Source organism: Cydia strobilella, chromosome 25, assembly GCF_947568885.1.
Source record: "Cydia strobilella chromosome 25, ilCydStro3.1, whole genome shotgun sequence".
Taxonomy (NCBI): domain Eukaryota; kingdom Metazoa; phylum Arthropoda; class Insecta; order Lepidoptera; family Tortricidae; genus Cydia; species Cydia strobilella.
Genome location: NC_086065.1, coordinates 3,549,921 through 3,573,759, shown reverse-complemented (window position 1 = coordinate 3,573,759; position 23,839 = coordinate 3,549,921). Strand labels below are relative to the sequence as shown.

At 40.0% G+C, this 23,839-nt stretch overlaps 3 protein-coding genes across 3 annotated transcripts; 2 read left to right on the top strand and 1 right to left on the bottom strand.

The window, feature by feature from the left end:
- On the top strand, positions 1 to 3,898 carry LOC134752818 (zinc finger protein 675-like). Its single transcript, XM_063688569.1, has one exon. The coding sequence runs from the start codon at positions 102 to 104 to the stop codon at positions 1,722 to 1,724; it is 1,623 nt and encodes a 540-aa protein (XP_063544639.1). The 5' UTR covers positions 1 to 101; the 3' UTR covers positions 1,725 to 3,898.
- A 341-nt stretch (positions 3,899 to 4,239) lies between these two features.
- Positions 4,240 to 23,227, bottom strand: LOC134752615 (uncharacterized). The gene is made up of 6 exons (XM_063688284.1): positions 22,027 to 23,227; positions 21,352 to 21,602; positions 18,994 to 19,167; positions 7,445 to 8,498; positions 6,148 to 6,395; positions 4,240 to 4,451 (listed from the first exon to the last, which is right to left on the bottom strand). Exons 1-6 carry the CDS (start codon positions 23,136 to 23,138, stop codon positions 4,255 to 4,257), a joined length of 3,036 nt encoding a protein of 1,011 aa, XP_063544354.1. The 5' UTR covers positions 23,139 to 23,227; the 3' UTR covers positions 4,240 to 4,254.
- Positions 16,767 to 17,824, top strand: LOC134752902 (uncharacterized). The gene is made up of 2 exons (XM_063688682.1): positions 16,767 to 16,943; positions 17,645 to 17,824. The coding sequence occupies exons 1-2, from the start codon at positions 16,781 to 16,783 to the stop codon at positions 17,815 to 17,817; spliced, it is 336 nt and encodes a 111-aa protein (XP_063544752.1). The 5' UTR covers positions 16,767 to 16,780; the 3' UTR covers positions 17,818 to 17,824.
- Positions 23,228 to 23,839: the final 612 nt, after the last annotated feature.

Here is a 23,839-nt window from a genome sequence, read left to right as displayed (position 1 = left end):
CTGCCGTAGTTGTTTATCAATTTCGAGATTTTCGAGTGCACAATTCTTTGGATTTATAACAAATATCTTATCAAATGTGCATAAAAGTCAGTTGATAAATAATGTCGGATCAAATAGATACTTACTGTCGCCTTTGTGCAGAAACAACACCAATAACACAGCTAATAACGGCAGAGGACGATGTCGCCGTGAGCTCCAAAGTTCTAACAAAAATGCAGTGGATAAACATCGATATTACTTCTACTGTCCTTCCAACTACAATCTGTTTCTCATGTTTCGATTTATTAGAGAAAACCTGGGCGTTCCTACACAACGCACGCACCGCGCAAGTGAAACTAACGTCCATTTTTGTGAAGAAAACAGTTGACGATCAAAGCGCATCAAATTCTCAAGAAAAGAAATCGCGAGACAACGTTCCCGTTATAAAACCTGTGGACAAGGATTGGGAGGACTTTCAGACGACAAAACATCAGGTAAAAGTAGAAAATAGTGACCAGCTAGAGCATATAACGACTGTAGACGCCAGTACACTCCTTCAAATAGATTTTCAAGTTAAGTCCGAGCAGCTAAGCGACAATGAGCATTACGACAATTCAATCGACTCCGAAGGCTTCTCCAGTGACAGCAATGCTCCATTGGTTGAGAAAAAGAAGAAGTCTAAACGTAAAAAAGGCGATTACGAACTGAATGACTTGGGAGTGTCGCTAACTTGGGAAGAATACATGTGCCGCTGCGCTCAATGTGATGCTCAGTGTAAGAATATGGAATCCTTACAACTCCATTCCTTGCAAATACATTCCTGTTGTTGTGTTTTCAAATGCTTGGACTGCGATAAGGTAATTTCAAGCTACAGATCCTTTATAAATCATGTCCGAACTCATAACAAAAGTCTCAGACGGTGTTGCGAATATTGCAACAAGCGTTTCTCATCATCATCCTGCCTTAAGAAACATGTCTCTAACGCTCACCGAAAGTCTTACCTTACAACATGTTCAAACTGCGGAAGTAACTTTGAAACCCCTGAATTACTACAAGACCACATCTTCATGTTTTCAAGAAGTCAAAAGAAGCATCGGAAACAGGACATGCTGGATTCCGACCTGAAATGTGAGCATTGTCATAAAGAGTTTAAATCTAGAAGTAATTTGCAGCAACATAAACTAGTACACATGGAACGGAATAGAGAATTTGCTTGTCATGTCTGCGGCAAAATGTTCTTCACTAAAGGTACGCTGAGTACACATATGAATACACATGAAGACTCAAAGCCACATAAGTGTGAGTTTTGTCCGTTAGCTTTCCGAGCCCGTGGTAATTTAATATCTCACATCAGTCTTCATTCCGGGGCAAAACCGTTTGTTTGCGAGCAATGTGGAAAAAGTTTCCGAGTGAAAAGGCATTTGAAATCACATTCCATAGTCCATACAGATTTGATGCCGTATGTGTGTGAATATTGTAATAAGCAATTCCGCTTCAAAACTCGCTTGAACCTCCATTTGAGACAACATACGGGAGCCAAGCCGTACACATGTATATTCTGTCAAAGAGACTTTACAAATGGATCAAATTATAAGAAGCATATGAAACGTAGGCACAATATTGACACATCGAAGAAGAAGTTTAACGCTGTTGGTAAGGATGAGATGGATAATCAGGCAACTATTCAAGCTGTGCAAGCCACAGTCCAGGCAACAATACAAGCTATTCAAGCAACACAAGCCTGAGTTTTACCTATAGAATTGTAGCATTAAAAGCTAGTGGTAAATAAATGGCTAGACAGTAGTATGCTCAAAACTCTTCAGAGATGAGATCTTGAGTTGTACTTCTATTCTATTCTAAAATCATATACCGAAATGGAGTTGGAAACTGTCAAAGGTTGAAAATATATAGGGTTGAAAATTCTCGAAAAAATCAAATCGTGTTTTTCAGGACTTATGAAATCTTCGTTTTTTCCCATATTTTTCAGTTTTTATCGGAAATATATAGACACTAAGTGACATTGTTTTTTCCGAATAAAACTGAAAAAAAACATAGCTTTTAGAAAAAAACGGGAATTTTCCGGGTTTTTTCAACCCTATTTTTATAGATGGCACCAGCATAGGTTTTAACTTACGTAGGAAGTGGCGCCCTCAATCAATTTCTTCCATTATATAGTGTCGCTATCGCTACTAAAGCCTGACATATATGATCACGCGCCATGTTGCGGAATTTTACTGAAACTATAATTTTTTCATACTATACTAAACTGTCACCCTATACATGAGAATGCACAGCGCCCTCTTGACAATGATCATATATTACTGGTCAGGCTTTAACAGCTTACATAGGTATGGCAATAATGTGCGTACGTCATGGATAGTCAAATAAAATGTCAGTACCTGTCATGTCAATGACCAATATCAAAACATTGTTGAAATCTTTTTTTGGCATTTTTGTGGTAAAATCAGCTATTATTACAAACTGCAGTAAAGATTACTCATATTTTTCTAACTTGCTCACTTTAGACACAATGTAAATAAATAATGTATTGTATGTATGTATCCATACTATACTAAAATATTTGAGAAACAGAACATGAACAAAGTCCCTAAAAATTACGTTTTGATTTCGTTTTTTTTTTATCGAGAACATATTTTTTTTTTGTGGTTATTAAAGGACCGAGTTGATTTGAAGTTTTTTTTTTTACTTTTTACGGACAGGAAGTGAGTGAACTGAACTCGAGAATCAATATTAAGATTATTATTAGGTGTATTTAGAGATGCCCCACACTAGCGTCTCCCGAGCGTCGGCGTCTAGTCAACTCTATGGCTCGACGCAACGTTGGCGCAACTGCGCAGCGACGCCATATTCCATAGCGCTGACTAGACGCCGACGCTCAAAAGACGCTAACACTGTGGGATGGCACTTAGAGACATCCCACATTAGACAGTAGCGTCTCCCGAGCGTCGGCGTCTATTCAACTCTGGCTATTGCTCGACGCAACGTTGGCGCAGTGGCACCATTTTTCATAGCGCTGACTAGACAACGACGCTCAAAAGACGATAACTGTGAATCGAATAGTTAAATAGTATTTATCACATAGCTTGGGTACGGTGACAGCTGTCATCTCAACTCATATTTAGCCGATTTTGCGTTTTAAGGTTATATTTTAAATGTAAATGACAGCTGTCAGCATTCCCAATGTGAGAAATAATTATTAATTTAAGGTGATACATACCTCGCCTTAACTCAGGGAGTACTATGATTATGATTAAGTAATCTTAATTAAAATGAATCTAGTTAGAATTATGTTTCGTTATGTTTTCGTTATTTAGTCTACATTAAATAGTGACAGCCAAAGTATACATATATATCGCAACACATCCTTAGAAAGACCCCGTACTAGTGTCTTTTGGGCGTCGGCGTCTAGTCAGCGCAGTGGCGTAACTAGGGGGATGGGGCAGAGGGGACAAGTGCCCCGGGCGCCATCCAAGGGGGGCGCCAAAATGGGCAAAAGGCAGCAGCAGGGAAACTTTTGTCAGTCGTCAGGGGGCGCAAATTTGGTGACTGCCCCAGGCGCCATATCCTCTAGCTACGCCCCTGAGTCAGCGCTATAGAAAATGGCGTCGCTGTGTAGTTGCGCCAACGTTGCGTCGAGCAGCAGCCATAGAGTTGACTAGACGCCGACGCTCAAAAGACGCTTGTGTGGGGCGGCCCATATTCCTATGATGTTATCATAGGGTGTGTTGCATTGCAATGTGATTGCAATATATTTGATCAGTGATCACTGGCTTTGACTGTATATTTGATGTAGACTATACCTATTATAGCATTTGTACAATTCAATTCGAATTAAACTGCAAATAATATATTAGTATTTATTATGCGCAACACTGTAAAGTAGATAAATAAAGCAATATTTTAATACCAGAATGATTTGTTTTATTTACATATATTTTTAAAACCACATCGCAATGAAACGGATGAACTGATTTTGATATAACAACGGTTAGAAAAGTTGCGATCAATTTAAAAAAAACATCCACATCGGTTCACCCGTTTAAAAACTACGGTGTCACAGACACGTTAATGAACATTGAACCTTACTAGGAAATAGACCTAATTGAATTTGGAATGAACAAATGTATTAGTATTTTACTATAATGCATTGGTTTAAACTTGTGATGTAGTTTGGCCGACTAATAGGCGCGCGGATGGCAGACTAGTCTTACAGTAATAACATACTAAACTATGCATATGATTTCTGGGCGGACGTTAAAATGATTTCACATGAACATCTGATTGGATCTTGCGAGTCACCAATGAAAGCGGTAGTCCGCCTTCTATGTTCTGTACTATGAAAGACGCAGGATCGACGCGGGGCGCGCGGGTGCCTGCAGAGGGCGCCACCGAGCATTGGCGCAGCAGCGCCGCAAGCCCCGCTAGCGACTGCATCAGGCCCAAACGCTCACCTGGCAAAAGAAGAAAATTATTATTGTTTGAATCACTGGTCGCTCACTTTAAGATCATAATGAACATTTCATGAGTACGAAAGAGGCCAGTGCCAGCGTCCTGACCAGCACCTGAATGTCCCAAAATGTACGGTTCATCATCATAATTTAACCTTTTCGACGCCGTGTCAAACACAAAAGCTGTCACTCGGACGCCACGTCACCGAAGTTTATTTTTTAATGTTGAAAAACCGTTCTTAACAAGTTGTCTGAATGGAACGGAACGTCTGTCAAAGAAGAGGCGTATTTTGTTACTGCAAGAATGTTTTAAGTTTCCAAAGGCAACATTCGATATTGTTTTTATAAATATACGATACACAAATAATCATAAATAACGATATTTAGGTAATAATAGTACAATGTTTTAACCCTTAAATGCATAATGATGTATATATGCATCGTAAAAAATATATGTTTTTTTAAATACTATGATTTTTTTCTTTATTTTTCCCTCAATCTATACAACATGACACATCTATTTCAATTTATTAAAAAGTTATACAAAAAATCATGCATTTAAGGGTTAATACTTACAATTGTTTCTGTCTTATAGAACATGCATTTGAAAAAAAAAAACTATCATTGAAGTGGGTTCAATAATAATAACAAAATCTATTCTAGTCGAATAAAAGCTAGAAAAACACTTCTTCATAATGTCAATGTCAATGATGTCACAGAATTAATAATATAAGTTTCGAATTCCAACCCTTACTTGTCGCTTTTCTTATTTTTTCGCAACTGTATTAAAAAACGTCGTTCGATACACGTGCGGAAATGTCATTCTTCACTCGTCCCGAGTCTTGCCGATCGCCTGCTCCGATGCTCGTGGCAAGATATCTCGGTACTCGTGAAGTAATGACATACTTTCCACACTAGCATCGAAATGTACTATTAACGTTGTTTTAGTTTTAAGTACACTCTTAGTTTATAATTCAATTAATTTAATTTTCAATTTAGTACACTCTTATTTTGTTTGACATTTAACATATTACTTTCGTTTGACATCTGTTATAATTAGTGCATGCTCCATCTCTTCTTGGTTATATTTGTATGCCAAATGGCAAAACATAGTGAAACATAAATTATTGTATAAGAACTATATTTAACCTACCTATGTTTACAAATAAATAAATTTTGATTTTTGATTTGATTTGATTTTGATGAATTTAAATAAAAAATAAAAATATTTTTGTAGAGATTTGGCGTCTTTCTCGAAAAAACACAGTACAGAATCTCAATGTTACAAAAAACCGGCCAAGTGCGAGTCGGACTCGCGCACGAAGGGTTCCGTACCATTACGGAAAAAACCAGCAAAAAAATCACGTTTGTTGTATGGGAGCCATATTATTCTGTTTTTAGTATTTGTTGTTGTAGCGGCAACAGAAATACATCATCTGTGAAAATTGCAACTGTCTAGCTATCACGGTTCATGAGATACAGCCTGGTGACAGACAGACAGACGGACGGACAGCGGAGTCTTAGTAATAGGGTCCCGTTTTTACCCTTTAGGTACGGAACCCTAAAAAGGACTAAAACGATATCTGATCTCACCCGGATCTCACAAATAAATAAAAATAGGTACCTAATTTATTACTTAGGTACCTCTACACGCTCTAAACTATATAAACAGAAACAAACAGGTAAATTTATTACCTACCTATACAAGCCCGAGGTCCTTCGCCGAAAGGCAGGTAAACATGTTTAGGGATGTTTGCGCCTTCACTGAAACGCTCCGGTCGGAACTGGTCCGGTGCATCGAAATACTGCTCGTCGTTGTGCAGGCCCTGCACGGAGACCAGCACGTACACACCGGCGTCTATGCTCACGTCAGTACCGGGGAACGTGTATGGTCTTACGCACTGACGGATGAGGAAGCCTAAAGATGGAAGCATTCGCATACCCTCTCTGAAAAAATAAATAAACAACGATCGTGATACACAATAGTTATTTGTGCAACAAGAGAGGAAAGGGTTTTTCTTGCGAGTGTTTATTTCGAGTCCCGAGAAAGCGAAAGATTCTATAATTGAATCACGAGCGAAGCGAGTGATTCTAAGGTAGAATCTTGAGCGTAGCGAGGGACTCAAAAACACGAGATGTAAAATAACTTTGTTCTCGTGTTGCACACATAATTTTTCACCTCAGTAGTGAGAACATATTAAAGGTTAAAATGTATTTCGAATTACACAGAATTAACAGAAAAAAAAAGTATTATAATATGTATAATTATATTATGTACGATACGATAAGATACGAGACGAGACGAGACCGGACCGGATCGGACCGTACCGTACCGTACCATTAAAAAAATGTAATAAAAGTATGAAGTTCATGGCCTTCACTAAATTAAAAAGCTACATTGTTTCACTCCCTAGAGTGAGGAAAGTCGCACTTTCCTCACTCCAGGGAGTGACGAAAGTAGGCTTGTTCGAGCTGCTGAGGTGAAAAGGCTTTTGCGATTTGCAAACATGACTCGGTCTCGATAACGCCTTATGGAAATATAGTTTAGCTTCGGTTTAAAGACATATTTTCATATCAGGCTTTCATTCGATTTATACAGTATGATCTAATGCGACGGCGTTGATGATTTAGAGGTTAATTGTCCATGATACAACGCGTAAGTATACTAACGCGACTTACGCGATTATCGCCAGTTTGTCCGAATTTTACACGCACGATTCGTATGAACGCGCCATCAAACATATTGACTCGATGCGGTCGCGCGTGTTTAAAAAATCTATTCGCGCGAACTTATTTAGTTCGTCGTATCAAACATATGAAGGTGTCCCAATTGACATTCGCGCGATACTCGTAATCGCGTCGCGCCGTCAGGGAGCGGGGTAAGCACCGGCAGGGGGGTGATCGCGTAGTCGCGTTGTATTAGGACGACGCCCTCACGATTTAGAGTATTACGGCTAATAATTAGCCTTACGAGCATGTAGTGGTATCAAACTTACTTGAAACACATTTCTAAGTACTTCATCTTTTTGACGGCGTCGTAACAGAGTTTTCCGTCATATCTAGCGAGTATATTGTCGATCTCCTGTTGGCACTTGATCTGTTTGTCAGGGTTTAGTGCCAGCTGGTGCAGAGTATAGCTAGTCGCTGACGAGGACGTCTCAAACCCCGCCGCGAAGAACACAAACACCTGCGCTGCCATCAGGACCTCGTCTATCTCCAACTGAGCTGTCTGTGACCCGTCATTTCTGCTTTCCAACGACTCTCCAACAATGGTACCTTTCTCTTTTAATTCCAAAAGCAGATCAATAAAGTCATTTCTGCCTGAAGGCTTGTAATTTCTTTTCATCATGATACCTTTCACCAACGCAAGCGTAGTTTGTTCAATATGTAACGGTAATACACGAAGATGCCTAAATTTTTCTGGGAATACCCACTTTAGTCCAGAAATTATCATTTGTTTTTTTGTTGGGTTGAAAATGCTTTTACCTAATTGGCGGAAAGTCGACGTATCGTCGTTGATGGAGTCAGTGTCGATGCCGAAGCCGCAGGCGCCGATGAAGTCTGTGGTGTAGCGCGCCATTAGATCGCGCACGTCCACCTCCGCGCCGCGCTCCGCGGCGGCGGCGGCGGTGCGCTGCAGCCGCTCGGTCCTCTCCACGATCAGAGGGAACATCGCCTTCAGCTTGCCGGACGTGAAGGCGGGCGTCATCCTCTGCCGCAGCAGCTTCCACAGATCTCCGTCCGCGAAGAACAAGTTCTTGAACATCGGTTCTATCACTCTCTTGTTCGGATTTAGAGCTCTCGGATAAAAGATCTGGAAGTCAGTCGTTAAAACTTGTTTGATAAGTTCAGGGTCCCTCACAACGAGGGCATTCATTCCACAAATGGAGAATCCGACTAACTGTTCCTTGGGATAATTCTGGTACAATTCTGCGACGTACTGTGACAAACAGATTTGTTGCGTGATAACCCGAAATATGGTTCCAAATAAAGGAAAATATTTCTCATGTCTGACCCCCCTTATTGCCCAATAGTACATGATCAAACGAACTTCAAAGTGAAGTTCGATCAGTATTATATGAGTAAGCTTCATTCGAAGATATAAAAACCAGGTAGTCCTTTAACCTACTAGGCAACTCATCGCATGTTTAAAGTGGGTAGCAAAAACTTTAACTCAAACAGGTCTATCCCTACTTTTCCCCCTAGTCTTCATGGGGCGCGCGGCTTGCCGCCATTGCTCATTATTTTTAGAGACTTTACTTTCTAAAGCAAAACTTTCTTTCCGGGTATAGGGGAGGGAGGGTAGTTATATCTTCGAATGAAGCTTACTCATATAATACTGATCGAACTTCACTTTGAAGTTCGTTTGATCATGTATTATATTTCTCAAGCTTCATTCTTCAGATATAAAAACCAGGTAGATGTTAAGAGTTGAAAGTTTTGCTGCATTCTTTCCCATTATTAATATTATCACAGCATATTTATTTCTGAAAACATATTTGTATGAATAATTATCTACCATGTACATATGTGTATGTTATACACAAGTTTACTGTTCCAATTGAGTTATAAGGCATTGTTAAGAAGCACGGGAATATACATATATATATATATATATATACAACCTGGCTATACCTAATATATGTATACCTTTTTGAACCTGCATTGCTAAGTATATATATATATATATATATATATACTTTTACGTATTAGGATATTTAAACAAAATCTAATTTGTTCTTCATAAAACCTAGTTGACTAAGATTCCATACAATTAGTGGTCAACTTTGCATTAAGTTTAATTCGATTTGAAAAAGTTTAATACGAGTAAACTCATAAGACATATGTCCTTTTGTGAAATGTATTAAAATTCACTGGCAGTGCTTGTCCGCGATACGGAATTTTTGAACGCTCAGAACAGTACACTATTGATGACAAGATTCAGGCTCGTCTAAGTGTAATTATCTACGAAGATAAGACGTAATTTAGGCTAACGATACAACCCAGCGTTACCTCCAGACAGGGTGGGATACGCTGTGGCTGTGATGTCTTTCCCCGCGTCTTGACGCTTATGACGCGTAGACCGTGTGATGTCTGTCTCACGCCGACTCATCCTGTTTACGATGATCTCTGAGCAGACGACGACAATGAGAAAATTCAGTTATTAGGCGCGTGCACGCGCAAATCGGCTTACAGCAGCTCCTGATCAACGAATAGTGACCCGACGTGCAATGGACAAAGACTCACGCGGCCTAGCGCGTTTTCGAGAGCTTCAACTTAACAAAAAAACATGTATTTGCTCGAAACATGTCTAACGTCGTTTATATTTTGATTTTTATCAAATTAAAAAATCCACCACGTTCCTGAAATCTAAAAAATATATGAACGTGCATAAATTATGCTTTCTGTTCAGTTATTAAGCATAAAGCATGTCATATGTGTGGCATCACCAAAGGTATTCTAAACAAAAATAATTTATAAGACTAGCAGTCTACTCAGCTTTCGAAGTAATCTTTCAAATAAGATTGTAATTTACTCAAACTCAAATGTTTATTATTGCGCTCATATTACATATAATGAATGGTCCAAGGTCCATTAATGGTAACAGAATATTTATTTATCATTTAATTATATGTACGTACCTAATGTACATATATTCGAGCTATTAAAATGCATAATAATATCCAGTTAAACCTGAGTAGGTAAAATCAGCGTTTAACAAACATCATTAGGAATTAATTTAGTATATATTTATAAATAGCTGCATGTGACGAGTACCTTTGAATATAATATATAAATGATATGAACCTTTTTTATTTTATTTAAATTACTATTATTGACCGCAAGGCGCGATTGACCATATTTTCACAAATAATGGTGTAGCGGCTTCTATTCTCGCAACGCGAACGGGACAAGCACAGCAATCAACCACGCAATCAATGAAATGAAATGAATATCAATCCACAGAAATTCAGATATTAAGCATCAAATCTAAAAACTTATGCCCTCCATTCAAGTATTCGCTCTGCAAGGAACGAAAGACTGTGCGACGTAATGTTGTATATTTTTAAAATGTAAACATTAAAGCCGGAATAATAATAAAAATTGCCTTTGCTGTATTGCTACTATGGTTGTATTGTTGAGTTCAGAAAACAAATATTATATTAAGTGGATTCATCTTAATATTTTAATCCATGACTTATGTCATGAATGTGCTATATTAATGACATAGCGGTATTGCAAGTGGTGGGTCCCCACCAACTACAGTTACTAAACTTATAATATCAAGGCACATATATTTTAAACTTGGCAAAAACGTATTGCATGGTAACATCGTATTGATGATGGCTGAAAGAGTATCGCGACCGACACATGAGAGTTGAACCATAGGTGCATTAGTCATTTATTGATTTTTTACGGTTTCTATTAGCTTCTTAATTATGTATTTATATTTTTATGTGCATAATCTGAGGGTGATCAATACAATGCAATACAATCATTTATTAATAAAATTAAAATCCTTTAAAAGATAATCGGAAGGTAATCGTTTTGTAGTTTTGATACAGGTTAATAGGTATTTACCTAGTTACCCATTATTTACGACCATAAAAATAAATATTAAATATCTGTGAGAGATGCGAACAAATATATTCGTGTGTTTAGCCAAATTGTACCGAAACCGCTTTATCATTAACTCAGTTAGATGGTACTCTAATGGTCACTTTGTCAGGCTTCGGCATGAACTTGTATTTATAAAGAAATAAGCGTAAAACGTGTTTGCGTTCGTTTCTTAGCTTTCGTTGTAAGTTTAGTTTTTTGCATGCCAGATGCTGGTGAAATATGTGTTACTTATGTATAATATTGTCTGACCACCTTTTGTACCATATTTCATGCAAAATAAAGTTATTTTCTTTCTTTCTTTCTTTCATATTCAGTACTCACAAATTGTTTCATTGGGTTTATTAGATAGATAATGATGAATAAACCCATTTTCCTGTAATTCAATTCAGTTAGGTGTCTTTGTTACAATTGGATGATTCAAATTATTTAATTATTCAATATCACTTAAAAAAGTAAAATCATATTTTTAAACAGACACAAGGTACTTAGATACTGACATCGCCTATGCCTTTAAGCGATCACGGTATTATAAATATATTTATATTTTTATATATCCCATAACAATATTAGCGTACGTATCCCAATAATTTGTATGGTTATATGCATATATAAACATTCAAAAATCGTCACCAATTATTACCACTTAGTTTATTCCATTTCATTTGTGGTAAAAGAGATTTTATCCAGCTTAAGTTTAGGAATTTCGATCAGATTCACATCACGTGACGTGATGTAGGTACACCTATTTAGCAATTCCCAATTTTAGAGACAAGTTATACTTATGTGGGTAATATAAAAACAATATAGGTACTATTGTATTGTTTCAATTATAAATTTACGAGGTAGTCTCGTGTTTATTCAAATTCAACCTCTGGGCGGATAAAAGTACCGTACTATGGGTTTGGTGTGAGTAAAATTTATTGTCACATATAATTGGATATTAAAAATCCAAATATATTTTATATGTAAGGATTTATTTTAAAAGGCAATGTAGTCTTGTGCCGAACGTTTCGTCAGCTAGACCGACGTGTCTCTGACACGCACAAATCAAAAATGAACCGCGGAGCGCTGGTGAAAAAATTTAAAAGAAATATTTTTAATTCGAGGGTAGACTTCGAATATTTTTCAAAATAAAACCCGTAAGGTTTTAGATTACATAGATAGGCCTATACATGAATAAAGTATATTTGAACTTGAACTTAAAAGATAATTCTTTATTGCACATAGAAAAACTTGAACTTGGTGTTTTAAAATGTGCGTGGTTTTGATCGAGAACCGCTATAGATTTATTAAATTGTGTTATGCATTGCTATCGTGTTGACTCAATTAATTTAAATATTAAATTAATTGTTTATCGGCCAACCCCAAGCAAGTTCTATCTTCGTGACGACTCTAGGCCGCCCCCCAGGTTTATAGTTACCAGTCGTGGACTCACGGCCCGCGCGGTACTAAGTAAGTGCAAGGTATTTGATCACAAAGTGTAAGTTTTTTACAAAAATAGTTAAAATAGTTACACTTAAGTATCTGATTTTTCTTCAGGATCTGAAGAATCTATTATCACTCGGCAATTTTGCTTGAGTTTCTTCTGTTGGGCCATCTAAAACCAAATAAAAAGAAAGCCTCCCTCGTCTCTTTAACACAACACAATATGATTATTTAGGACCCTTTGTTTCGTTGCGCGCTGTCCAATCTAAATTAAACCTTTGGTTGGTTCACGACCAAACCCCGGGCGCAATCGGTGTTCGAAGTACGAACAGACTTTCCATCGTGTTGGTTCACGACCAACCCCCAAGATAATTTTTTCCTTCGTGTTGGTTCACGACCAACCCCCAGGATGATTTATTCCTTCGTGTTGATTCTCGACCAACCCCCAGGATGATTTATTCCTTCGTGTTAGTTCTCGACTAACCTCCAGGATGATGAACAATTTTAATAACAAATATATTGCACAACGAATACGAAACGAATAATCCCACAGCTTACGTGTCGTATTCTCGTATAAATCGTATAATGACTGCACTAACTTTGAAACAAAATTATGATTTTACGTGCGTTCGTTGCCTCGCAAGAATAAAGAATGAGCAATGGCGGCAAGCCGCGCGCCCCATGAAGACTAGGGGGAAAAGTAGGGATAGACCTGTTTGAGTTAAAGTTTTTGCTACCCACTTTAAACATGCGATGAGTTGCCTAGTAGGTTAAAGGACTACCTGGTTTTTATATCTGAAGAATGAAGCTTGAGAAATATAATTATATTTATGCAAATTCGTAAATAATAAAATCACAATCACTGCCACGATCGCGACTGACAGAAACATTTTTTAAAGATAAATTGCTCACTGAATGTATGGTTTATCAGGCGCAAAACTGCCGGCGACTGACAAAGTTTGTGATTAATTTAGCATCTATGTATTTTATCGGACATTTAAGGTGAGGTGTCAATGGCTTATGCCCGGGCTAGGTTAGATCACCGCGATGTCCTAGTGCCCGACGGACTAGTTATTATCATTTTATTAATTAATATGTTATATATAACTACCTATACGAAATGTTAATTACCTTCTTCTTGCTGTGTACCTTTTTCTTATTTGTTTACTGTATCTTATTTTATGTATCTTTTCTTCTTGTATGTTACCTTCCGTGATTCTTCTCACCAGTAGGCCGAGCACATGATTGATCCGACAGTATCTCGCCGCGAGATAGACTACCTGTCTTCTACTAACTGTATGAATTAAAGGGGGACGGGTAGTCTATGTCGCGGCGAGATACTCTCGCGCCAATCATGTGCTAGCCCGGCTGATGGTCTCATCGGAAGATCAGCGCTGGAAGCCACCAGCAACATGCTGAGATGAGGCCATTTCGTGGCACTTTAATTTTATTTTATATTATTTAATGTCTTGTTTGTTTGTGCTTACGAATAATATCTTATTCTATTCTTAATGTTTGATCGTGTTGTTTGTCGCGCTAATACATATATTTCTAGAGTTAGACCAAATGAGTCTGCCACGATTTTGATAGCACACGTAGTGCAAATGTTGTTTCAAATGTCTAACTTCTATGAAATTGTGACGTATAAATAACGCACTGCGTATGCTATCGAAATCGTTGCAGGCTTTTCTTGGTCCAACTCTAACTTTAAGTTAAACTTGTAGGTAACTGTCAATAAAAATGTGACACACACTTGACACAAGTTTATTCACACTTTTATTGTTTTTTTTGTACACTTTTACTCATTTGTATGTCTATCAAGTAATTCTTAGGGCTGAATTCAATGAGAAATTAACGGTGACAGGACTACTATAATAGTTCAAGAGAACGTGGTTAAAAATTGGCCAAGTGGGAGTCGGACTCGCGCACGAAGGGTTCCGCACCATTACGCAAAAAAAAAACACGTCTGTTGTATGGGTGCCCACTGAAATATTTATTTTATTCTGTTTTTAGTATTTGTTGTTATAGCGGCAACAGAAGAAATACATCTATGAAAATTTCAACTGTCTATATCTATCACGGTTCATGAGATACAGCCTAGTGACAGACAGACGGACAGAGGAGTCTTAGTAATAGGGTCCCGTTTTTACTTTGGGGAGGGAACCCTAACAAACAATTTCACACCTGGATGTTTTTGATTATCGAAATTAATATTACCTATCGTAATTATTTACCTACTATAATCAAGAACTATGTTGGGTGCTGTCGTTATTTTCAGCTTATTTAGTAAGTAATAATCACCATCATTGTGTTGATAACGATTTCAGTATTTATAAAATTAAAACTACCTACAAAACTAAAACTAATACCTAAAAAAGAAATAACACGTCCGAGCCGTGTGGAAGGGTTCCCATAAGGCTGGCTGCGTTCCCCCTTTGGATGGCTATGCCGATCCGTTGGGCGAGGAACGAGCCAGCCCTACGGTCCCCGGTGACGTAGGTTTTTCTAGTTAGCTGCCGAAATAATTTGTGAGCGCCTGGGCACCACGGTCCAAGAGTCTCGACTGCAAATGCCGCAAATATATGCCGGTAGTATTTATTAAAGATTTGGTCTTATAATAAATTGAAAAGTGGAAAACTGGACTTGAACTCACGACCTCTGGATCGATACTCCAGCGCTCTGCCAACTGAGCAACCAAGACCTTATCCATAGTCAGCAAATCTTACCACTATATGGGTCTAGCGACATCTACCGTAAGAGCGTTACACTTCTTAAACGGCCACCGGAGTTCCAAGTCATATTGGAAATTCAACAGTTACGCATGGCCCTATACTGGTGGGTGGTGGGGTGGTGGTGATGCATAAAGTCGGGAAATAAGTCACACTGAGGATTTTGCTGTCACACCAGAGAGCCTTGACAGTGTGGTGTGCCTAAAACGGCACAAGATACTTGACTTCATAATAATCCTATAATAACTAAACGTCTGGTGTGGACGGGATTGCGATTTTGTCAAAGTAAAAATCATCGACTTCAGCCGTAATGCCATATTACGAGGGTGTCTTTTACGTCTCTCGACGGACTGTCCGTGAACGTGTTAATGAGTTTAAAAAAAATAGTGCGTGGAGTCCCTCCGCGCGAAAGAAGTGAAACGGGCATCAATTACCCTACTTTCGGGAAATTTCCCTATTCAACTTACATGGTCACACTCTTGTTTCGAAGTTTGATAATTTATAATGAGCGTAAACCTCCTTCAAGGTTATGTTCGCCTGGTACATGTATGTATATTCAAACAAGTATACAGAGAGAGAGAGAGAGAGATAAGAGACACCGTGCTAGTCGAGCGAAATTTAACTTTAGTGAGTTAATAATAGAGTATAAAATTAAATTATCTATGGTAGCGTTAAACGTTTAACGCAACCTTGTTGGAAGTCGCATTAGAAGTAAAAACTTTTTATTACAGCGATAAGCTCCGCACAGTTTCAAACGCTGGACCTGCTGGTAAACTTCGTGTGGAAGACGTTGTTAGAAATCGAGCAGGAATTCAACAGGACGGACCCAATACGCCAGAACTCGCGTTACACCCCGGCTTATGAAGTGGGCTTCGTCTTAAGGACTATGGAGGTAAGTTAGGCCCTTACACACTGGGGAGGCGTCGTGGTTAGAATGCTAGCGATCACATGGCGCCTCCCGTCAACGGCAGGTGACGGAAACGCCGCAGGGGATGTCAGTGGGTATTCTCCTCCTCTCCCTCTGACTAGCAGAGGGAGCCTTGGGAGGAGCGAGTCCCACATATCGCCCCCCCCAATGGGATTCCCCATTGCCCGGGGGGCGAGATGCGTAAATGCTGCGTCAAAAAAAAGGCCCTTAACACACGAGGTGTAGGCGTAAGCGTCGCTTATGCGTGGCGTAAACGTATCGTAAAACCGGCCAAGTGCGGGTCGGACTATCGATTTGTTGTATGGGAGCCCCACTTAAATATTCATTATTCTGTTTTTAGTATTTGTTGTTATAGCGGCAACAGAAATAAGTACATCATCTGTGAAAATTTCAACTGTCTAGCTGTCACGGTTCATGAGATACAGCCTGGTGACGGACGAACAGACATACAGCGGGGTCTTAGTAATAGGGTCCCGTTTTTACCCTTTGGGTACGGAACCCGAAATCCTTTTCTTTTGGGTGCTAGTATTAGTGTAAGACAAAGATAGTATGATTCTCTGCCTATGTTTGAAATAAGACAGTCCTTTGACAAACTACAATTTAATTACACTTAGGAGTGCTACAGACGAATGGTGGACCTCTACAACTCCTCATTAACCACCGACCTGTACAATTTCGACGCGCAGACGACAACCCACATCATGTTCCTCAAGCACGTCGAGATATACTACTGGAAGGTCTACCATCTTGAACACATGCTGCATGAAATCGAGAAGAAGTATAAGCTTAAAAGTAAGTGCCTTTGTTATTCACTGTCAGGGGCGTAGCTAGAGGATATGGCGCCCGGGGCAGTCACCAAATTTGCGCCCCCTGACGACGACAAAAGTTTCCCTGCTGCTGCCTTTTGTCCATTTTGGCGCCCCCCCTTGGATGGCGCTCGGGGCAGTTGCACCCTCTGCCCCCCCCCCCCCCTAGTTACGCCACTGTTCACTGTTAGTGCTTTTTATTTATTTATTTAAACTTGCTTAAACTATATTGCACAAAACACAAAAATAATGTAACACATGTGTGTGGCATTTTCTACCGCCAACCACCTACATATAAAACGGCAATAAAATTACGTTTGTTGTATGGGATCCCCACAAATATTTATTTTATTCTGTTTTTAGTATTTGTTATTATAGCCGCAACAGAAATATGTGGTATTTTCTATAAAAAGGGACCTTATTGTCGATGGCGCTTACGCCATTATTAACGATGCTCTGATGATATAAATACAATGCCGCGCGAAGCTGTGCGGCGTAAGCGCCATCGACAATAAGGTCCCTTTTCATAGAAAATGCCCCATATATCATCTGTGAAAATTTCAACTGTCTATTATAGCTATCAGCAGAGGTACAGCCTGGTGACAGACAGACGGGCAGTGGCGTCTTAGTAATAGGGTCCCGTTTTTACCCTTTGGTTACGGAACCCTAAAAACAGCATTATTTCAGAGGCCGGAATGTTCGAGAACTATCAGGACTTCACGATACGCCCGCAGCCGAGCACCAAGCAGCACCGCTTCCGGTCCCAGGCCGTGGTGTCCATGACCACCACCACCAAGAGACCCAAGCAGACCTGGTGGCCACTGGACTATGGGTGGGACCAGATGAACGAGTGGCGATGATGCATTTCTTTATATTTACTAATTTATTTTATTGACTATTCAGCCAAAAGGTAACTTTAAGATTATTTAATTCCGAAGCACCTGTCTTTCTGTTTTTAACAAGTCTGAAGGTGAACTTCTAGCGATCACGATAGCATGTCTTACATCTCGTTCGCAGTTACTTCATCACTACATAGTATTTGATAGTATAAAATAAAGTCGCTTTCCGCTGTCTGTCTGTCACTATGTATGCTTAGATCTTTAAAACTACGCAACGGATTTTGATGCGGTTTTCACCTATCAATAGAGTAATTCTTGAGGAAGGTTTTAGTGTATACCTAATTTGTAAAGGTTTTGTGTAACCCGTGCGAAGCCGGGGCGGGTCGCTAGTTACTGCATATAATAGTAATAATACATAGACGATTCACACGTAGTTGACCACCAAGGAGCACCGCTTCCGGTCCCAGGCCGTGGTGTCCATGACCACCACCACCAAGAAACCCAAGCAGACCTGGTGACCACTCGACTATGGTTGGGACCAGATGAACGAGTGGCGATGATGCCTTTCTTTATTATATTTACTATTTTATTTTATTCACTATTCAGCCAAAAAGAGAAATGAGGTAGCCACCGCGGCGCACAAAAGAAACAATGCCTTTTGTTTAACAGCTTAGGGTTTGGGCGAAAAAATCATTTGAGATAATTCGTACTATAATAATAAATAATAATAAGCGAAGAGTCTCGACCAACACCTTGAGAGACTCTCGCTAGGTGGTTGGATCAAGGGTCAGATGCAGAAGGCGGTGATCTTGGACACGGCGCGGATAGTCCGCCGGTTCCTCTCTCTGCGGCCCTGACCACCGGCAGCTTGGGCCCTGTCTGTTTTTTATAATGTGTTCATATGTATTTTGTATTGTTTTGTAAGTGTTTTATATTTTACTTTTATATACATATTATAAAAATCCTAACTTAAGAAAAAATATTAATAAAGAGAAATAATAATAATAAAAGAATACTACAGACCTTACTATACTACTGCCGACCGGTTTACCGTACCGGTAGGGTACCGGGGTACCGGTTTGGTACTATAGACCGTTTCCAATCTAACATCTTTTAGATCAGACAGCCAGTCGTTTTAGGATTTCGTAATTATTACATCTCGAACTTTAAAAGCTTTATTTCACTATCAATCAAATCATTTGGCTGTTTTCCTCGGTATCAATAACAGTGGTAGTCCCCCATGTATGTTCTGAACTACAAATGAGGCAGGGTCGACGCGGGGCGCGCGGGTGTTGGCAGAGGGCGCCACCGAGCACCGGCGCAGCAGCGCCGCCAGCCCCGCCAGCGACTGCATCAGGCCCAGACGCTCACCTGGAAAGACAGCAAGATAATTTAATATTTTCTTAAAATTCATATGGTCATGAGGAGAAGACCGGCATATAATATATGTGGTATTTTCTATAAAAAGGGACCTTATTGTCGATGGCGCTTACGCCATTATTAACGATGCTCCGATATAAATACAATGCCGCGCGACGCTGTGCGGCGTAAGCGCCATCGACAATAAGGTCCCTTTTTATAGAAAATGCCTCATATTTGCTTGTTAGCCATTAGAGTTTCACATTGTCCAATCCGAAATCGGATGTCGGAATGAAGTAAAATGAGAGATATATGTGTTTATCTGTATTTGTTTATGCATTTAATAAATCATTATTACTAAAAAACGATAAATAACGCTTAAATGCCAATGACACTCTCCTGCAGCTGCTTTTGTTATAGGCGCCTTCTGACATCCGATATCGGAAAGACGCTTCCGATAAATTCAGCCATGTCGAAGCCCCCCGTCAGCTGTCGGACCGATAATATTTGTTTGTGTGCATATGTATGTATGTAAACACTTTATTGTATTGTATAACAATGTACAAAGTGCGAGTCGGACTCGCGCACGAAGGCTTCCGTACCATTACGCAAAAAACGGCAAAAAAATCACGTTTGTTGTATGGGAGCCCCACTTAAATAATTATTTTATTCTGTTTTTAATATTTGTTGTTATGGCGGCAACAGAAATAGATCATCTGTGAAAATTTCAACTGTCTATCTATCACGGTTTATGACATACAGCCTGGTGACAGACGGACAGACAGACAGACAGCGGAGTCTTAGTAATAGCACTGGGTACGGAACCCTAAAAAACCGTGTGGAAAAGGACTTTTCAATAGATACATTTTTGGACCACTCTATTAGCCATCCAAAGTTTCCATATATTCCTAGATTTAACACATTTAAATTGTAGACAGTTTTTCTGGAAATGTTATGTATACATGCGAAAATAACTAACGCCATTATGAAGTAGCTAAGCAATTACGTGGTTTTTGCAATTACAATAAAAACATAACACAAGGACAAGGATGTAGGTAATGTGCACTTTAACAAGGTTATGTAGGAAACAAGAAACAAGGAAATATTAATCTGCCTATTCTGTCAAGATCTCAAACTAAAAATATTGCGTTGTCATAATTTGTATAGTCGCCATCAGATATATCGGAGCGGCCGTGGTTCTCACAAATATCTGAGCACGCCTCTATTGTCAAGGCGTTAGAGTGCGTGTTCAGATATTTTTGAGCACCACGGCCGCTCCGATATATCTGATGGCGACTGTATCAGAGCTCAATCAAACGTCAGGAAGTGGTTCTTCTAAGATTTAATCCACAAAAACATTTTTTATGCTACGTCGGTGGCAAACAAGCATACCCGCCTGATGGTAAGCAGTCTCCGTAGCCTATGGACACCTGCAACTCCAGAGGTGTTACATGCGCGTTGCCGACCCTAACACTCCGCACCCTCGTTGAGCTCTGGCAACCTTACTCCCCGGCAGGAACACAACACTATGAGTAGGGTCTAGTGTTATTTGGCTTCGGTTTTCTGTAAGGTGGAGGTACTTCCCCAGTTGGGCTCTGCTCTAGATCTGGAATGACATCCGCTGTGCTGTGCCCTACCACACAAAGCGAGATGACATTCACAGTGCCCATACCTCTCTTTTGGACGTAGTTTAAGGACATATATCCGGGTCCAAACTCGTACATACTAACACGGAAAGTTAAATAGAAACCGTCTAAGATACCTCGGCAGATTTACCAGTGGCAAAATGTGGAAGTGCCACTACAAACATCGTGTTTTCATAGGAATTTGATTTTTATGATAAGACTTCCACAAAATGTTCCCTTGTCAAGTCAGTGGAGGGGGAGTAGGTAAGCTTGGAAATGACTCTTGACTCCATAAGCGTGTAAAAAACCAGGCCAAGTGCGAGGCGGACTCGCGCACCGAGGGTTCCGTACTTTTTAGTATTTGTTGTTATAGCGGCAACAGAAATACATCATCTGTGAAAATTTCAACTGTCTAGCTATCACGGTTCATGAGATACAGCCTGGTGACAGACGGATAGACAGACTGACAGCGGAGTCTTAGTAATAGGGTCCCGTTTTTACCCTTTGGATACGGAACCCTAAAAACGATTCCATTTTCTACTTATATAACACATCATCTAATTCGTCATACCTATACACGCTCGAGGTCCTTCCCCAAACGGGAGATACACGTGGTTAGGTATAGAAGGCGCCCCCTCGCCGAACCGCTCCGGCCGGAACTGTTCCGGATCCTTGAAGTACTGCTCGTCGTTGTGCAGCCCCTGCACGGACACCAACACGTACACGCCACCGTCGATGGTTACGTCTGTTCCTGGGAACGTGTATGGCCTCACACATTGTCGAACGAGGAAGCCTAGGGACGGGAACATTCGCATGCCTTCTCTGAAATGAGGAGGGTTCTATTTTAGCATACAACAAAACACTCGTATATCTTGTTCATGAATTTTATGATGAACACTCGGCCGACGTAAAGACATATCATATCAAACCAACGATCTGAACTCTGCATGTCGGTTATTCAGATGATTTTCAAGATCTAAAGGATAAAAAAGTGATACTTTATAGGGGCACTGTATACATCACTCGATGACGTCATGCACCTTTAGGATTTAATTAAAATGCAAAAAATATTAAGAAAGCTTTAGATCCGCACTGTGCAGTTTAATTTTTTTTTTGAAAACTCTTCTCAAGGCACTCTTCTAGGTTTTCTCAGCGGACTACTTTCACTATATTTAAAGGGATTTTAAGGGATACTTTTAGCACAAAACACTACAGATCTTAGGGGAAGAAAATACAAACCACTCACTTAAAACACATGTGTAGATACTTCATCTCTTTGACAGCATCGTAGCATAATTTTCCGTCATGTCGTGCAAGCACTTCATCGATCTCCTGCTGGCACTTGGTCTGCTGTTCAGGGTGAAGTGCGAGCTGGTGCAGCGTGTAACTGGTCGCCGACGAGGACGTTTCGAACCCCGCCGCGAAGAACACGAACACCTGCGCTGCCATCAGCAGCTCGTCCAGCTCCAACTCTACCGTCTGCGGCGTCCCATCAGGATTTCTCTTCTCCAAAGAATCGCCATATATAACCCCCTTCGCTTTCAACTCGAAAAGCAAATCTATAAAGTCGTTTCTCCCAACAGGCTTGTAATTTCTCTCCCGCATGATGGTTTTTACCAAATCAATCGTATCTCTCGTGACATCAGAGGCTGTTATGTGCAAATGCTTGAATATTTCTGGGAAAGTCCACTTTAGAAATGAGCTGATAGCCGCTTTCAGGGTTGGAGTAAAAATACGCTTTCCCAGATCTCGGAACGGGGATTTGTTGTCAGTGATGGAGTCTGTGTCCATGCCGAAGCCGCAGGCGCCGATGAAGTCTGTGGTGTAGCGCGCCATGAGGTCGCGCACGTCCACCTCCGCGCCTCGCTCCGCGGCGGCGGCGGCGGTTCGCTGCAGCCGCTCAGTCCTCTCCACGATCAGAGGGAACATCGCCTTCAGCTTGCCGGATGTAAAGGCGGGCGTCATCCTCTGCCGCAGCAGCTTCCACAAATCTCCGTCCGCGAAGAACAGGTTCTTCAGCATCGGCTCTATCACTGTCTTATGAGTATTTAACCCTCTCGGATAAAAATACTGGAAATCGGTCACTAAAACATGTTTCACAAGCTCAGGATCCCTCACGAGGAGGGAGATAGCACTACCACCAAAGTACCCGACGAATTTCTCTTTCGGATACTTCTGGTACAATTCTGCGAGATACTGAGACAAGCTGACATTTTGTCTAAACACTCGCCATATGCTGCCGACCATAGGCGCCGGCACTTCATATTTTACTCCTCTCACTTTCCAGTAGTTATGTTTTCTTGTGATTAATAAATATATGATCACAATTATCAATAAAAACGTTACCGATAAAATCATTGTTTATGTAAATCGTTTGACGAGGTCACAAGTCACCACAGTTAGCCGTCCGGCGTATTTAGAATATAAAAGTGCCTGTTTACAATCTTGTTTATACGGCCACTCGGTCCGACCGTCTGGACGACACTCGAGCAAGTCCACGTGGATTTTTTCTCTTTTGCGTCTGTGATGTCTGGTAGTAGCGAACTAACCGGTCAGAATACCTCCAATTAACCTCGAATAGGGGGTCAGAAAACTCGAAAAGACTCACGTTTTGTATATTTGGAGTACCGCAACCATTAAAAGTGAACCCCAATTATAAATTACCTAATTACGAGTCTGGCTTGACTGTGTGATAACGATAACTTAAATAGTACAAATATAAATAGTCTTAGACGATAAAACTTATTATCAACATAAAATTTATTACTGTTATACATAGATTCAAATAGGTACTTATGACATTTCAGCATTATAAGATATGTCCCGGGATATTTACTCTGATATATTAATCGATCAAAAACTAAATAAGAATAATAATTCGACCTATAGACATCTCAATCCTGGGCAAAGATCACCTCTCATATGCGAGAGGGCTTGGGCTATAGTCCCCACTCAGGCCCGTTGGGGACTTCAGAGGTGAAATAATTCAATACCTTTGAATTTCTTCGCGGATGTATGCAGGTTTCCTCATTATGTTTTCCTTCACCGAGCAGCTAGCG

Coding starts and splice junctions, on each gene's coding strand:
- LOC134752902 (XM_063688682.1), top strand. CDS start 16,781: ATGGTGGACCTCTACAACTCCTCATTAACCACCGACCTGTACAATTTC. Junction 16,944..17,644: donor GAAGAAGTATAAGCTTAAAA/GTAAGTGCCTTT, acceptor GCATTATTTCAG/AGGCCGGAATGTTCGAGAAC.
- LOC134752615 (XM_063688284.1), bottom strand. CDS start 23,138: ATGATTTTATCGGTAACGTTTTTATTGATAATTGTGATCATATATTTA. Junction 8,499..18,993: donor ACCGAGGAAAACAGCCAAAT/GATTTGATTGAT, acceptor TTCACTTTGAAG/TTCGTTTGATCATGTACTAT. Junction 6,396..7,444: donor TACTTAGAAATGTGTTTCAA/GTAAGTTTGATA, acceptor TTATTTTTTCAG/AGAGGGTATGCGAATGCTTC.
- LOC134752818 (XM_063688569.1), top strand. CDS start 102: ATGTCGGATCAAATAGATACTTACTGTCGCCTTTGTGCAGAAACAACA.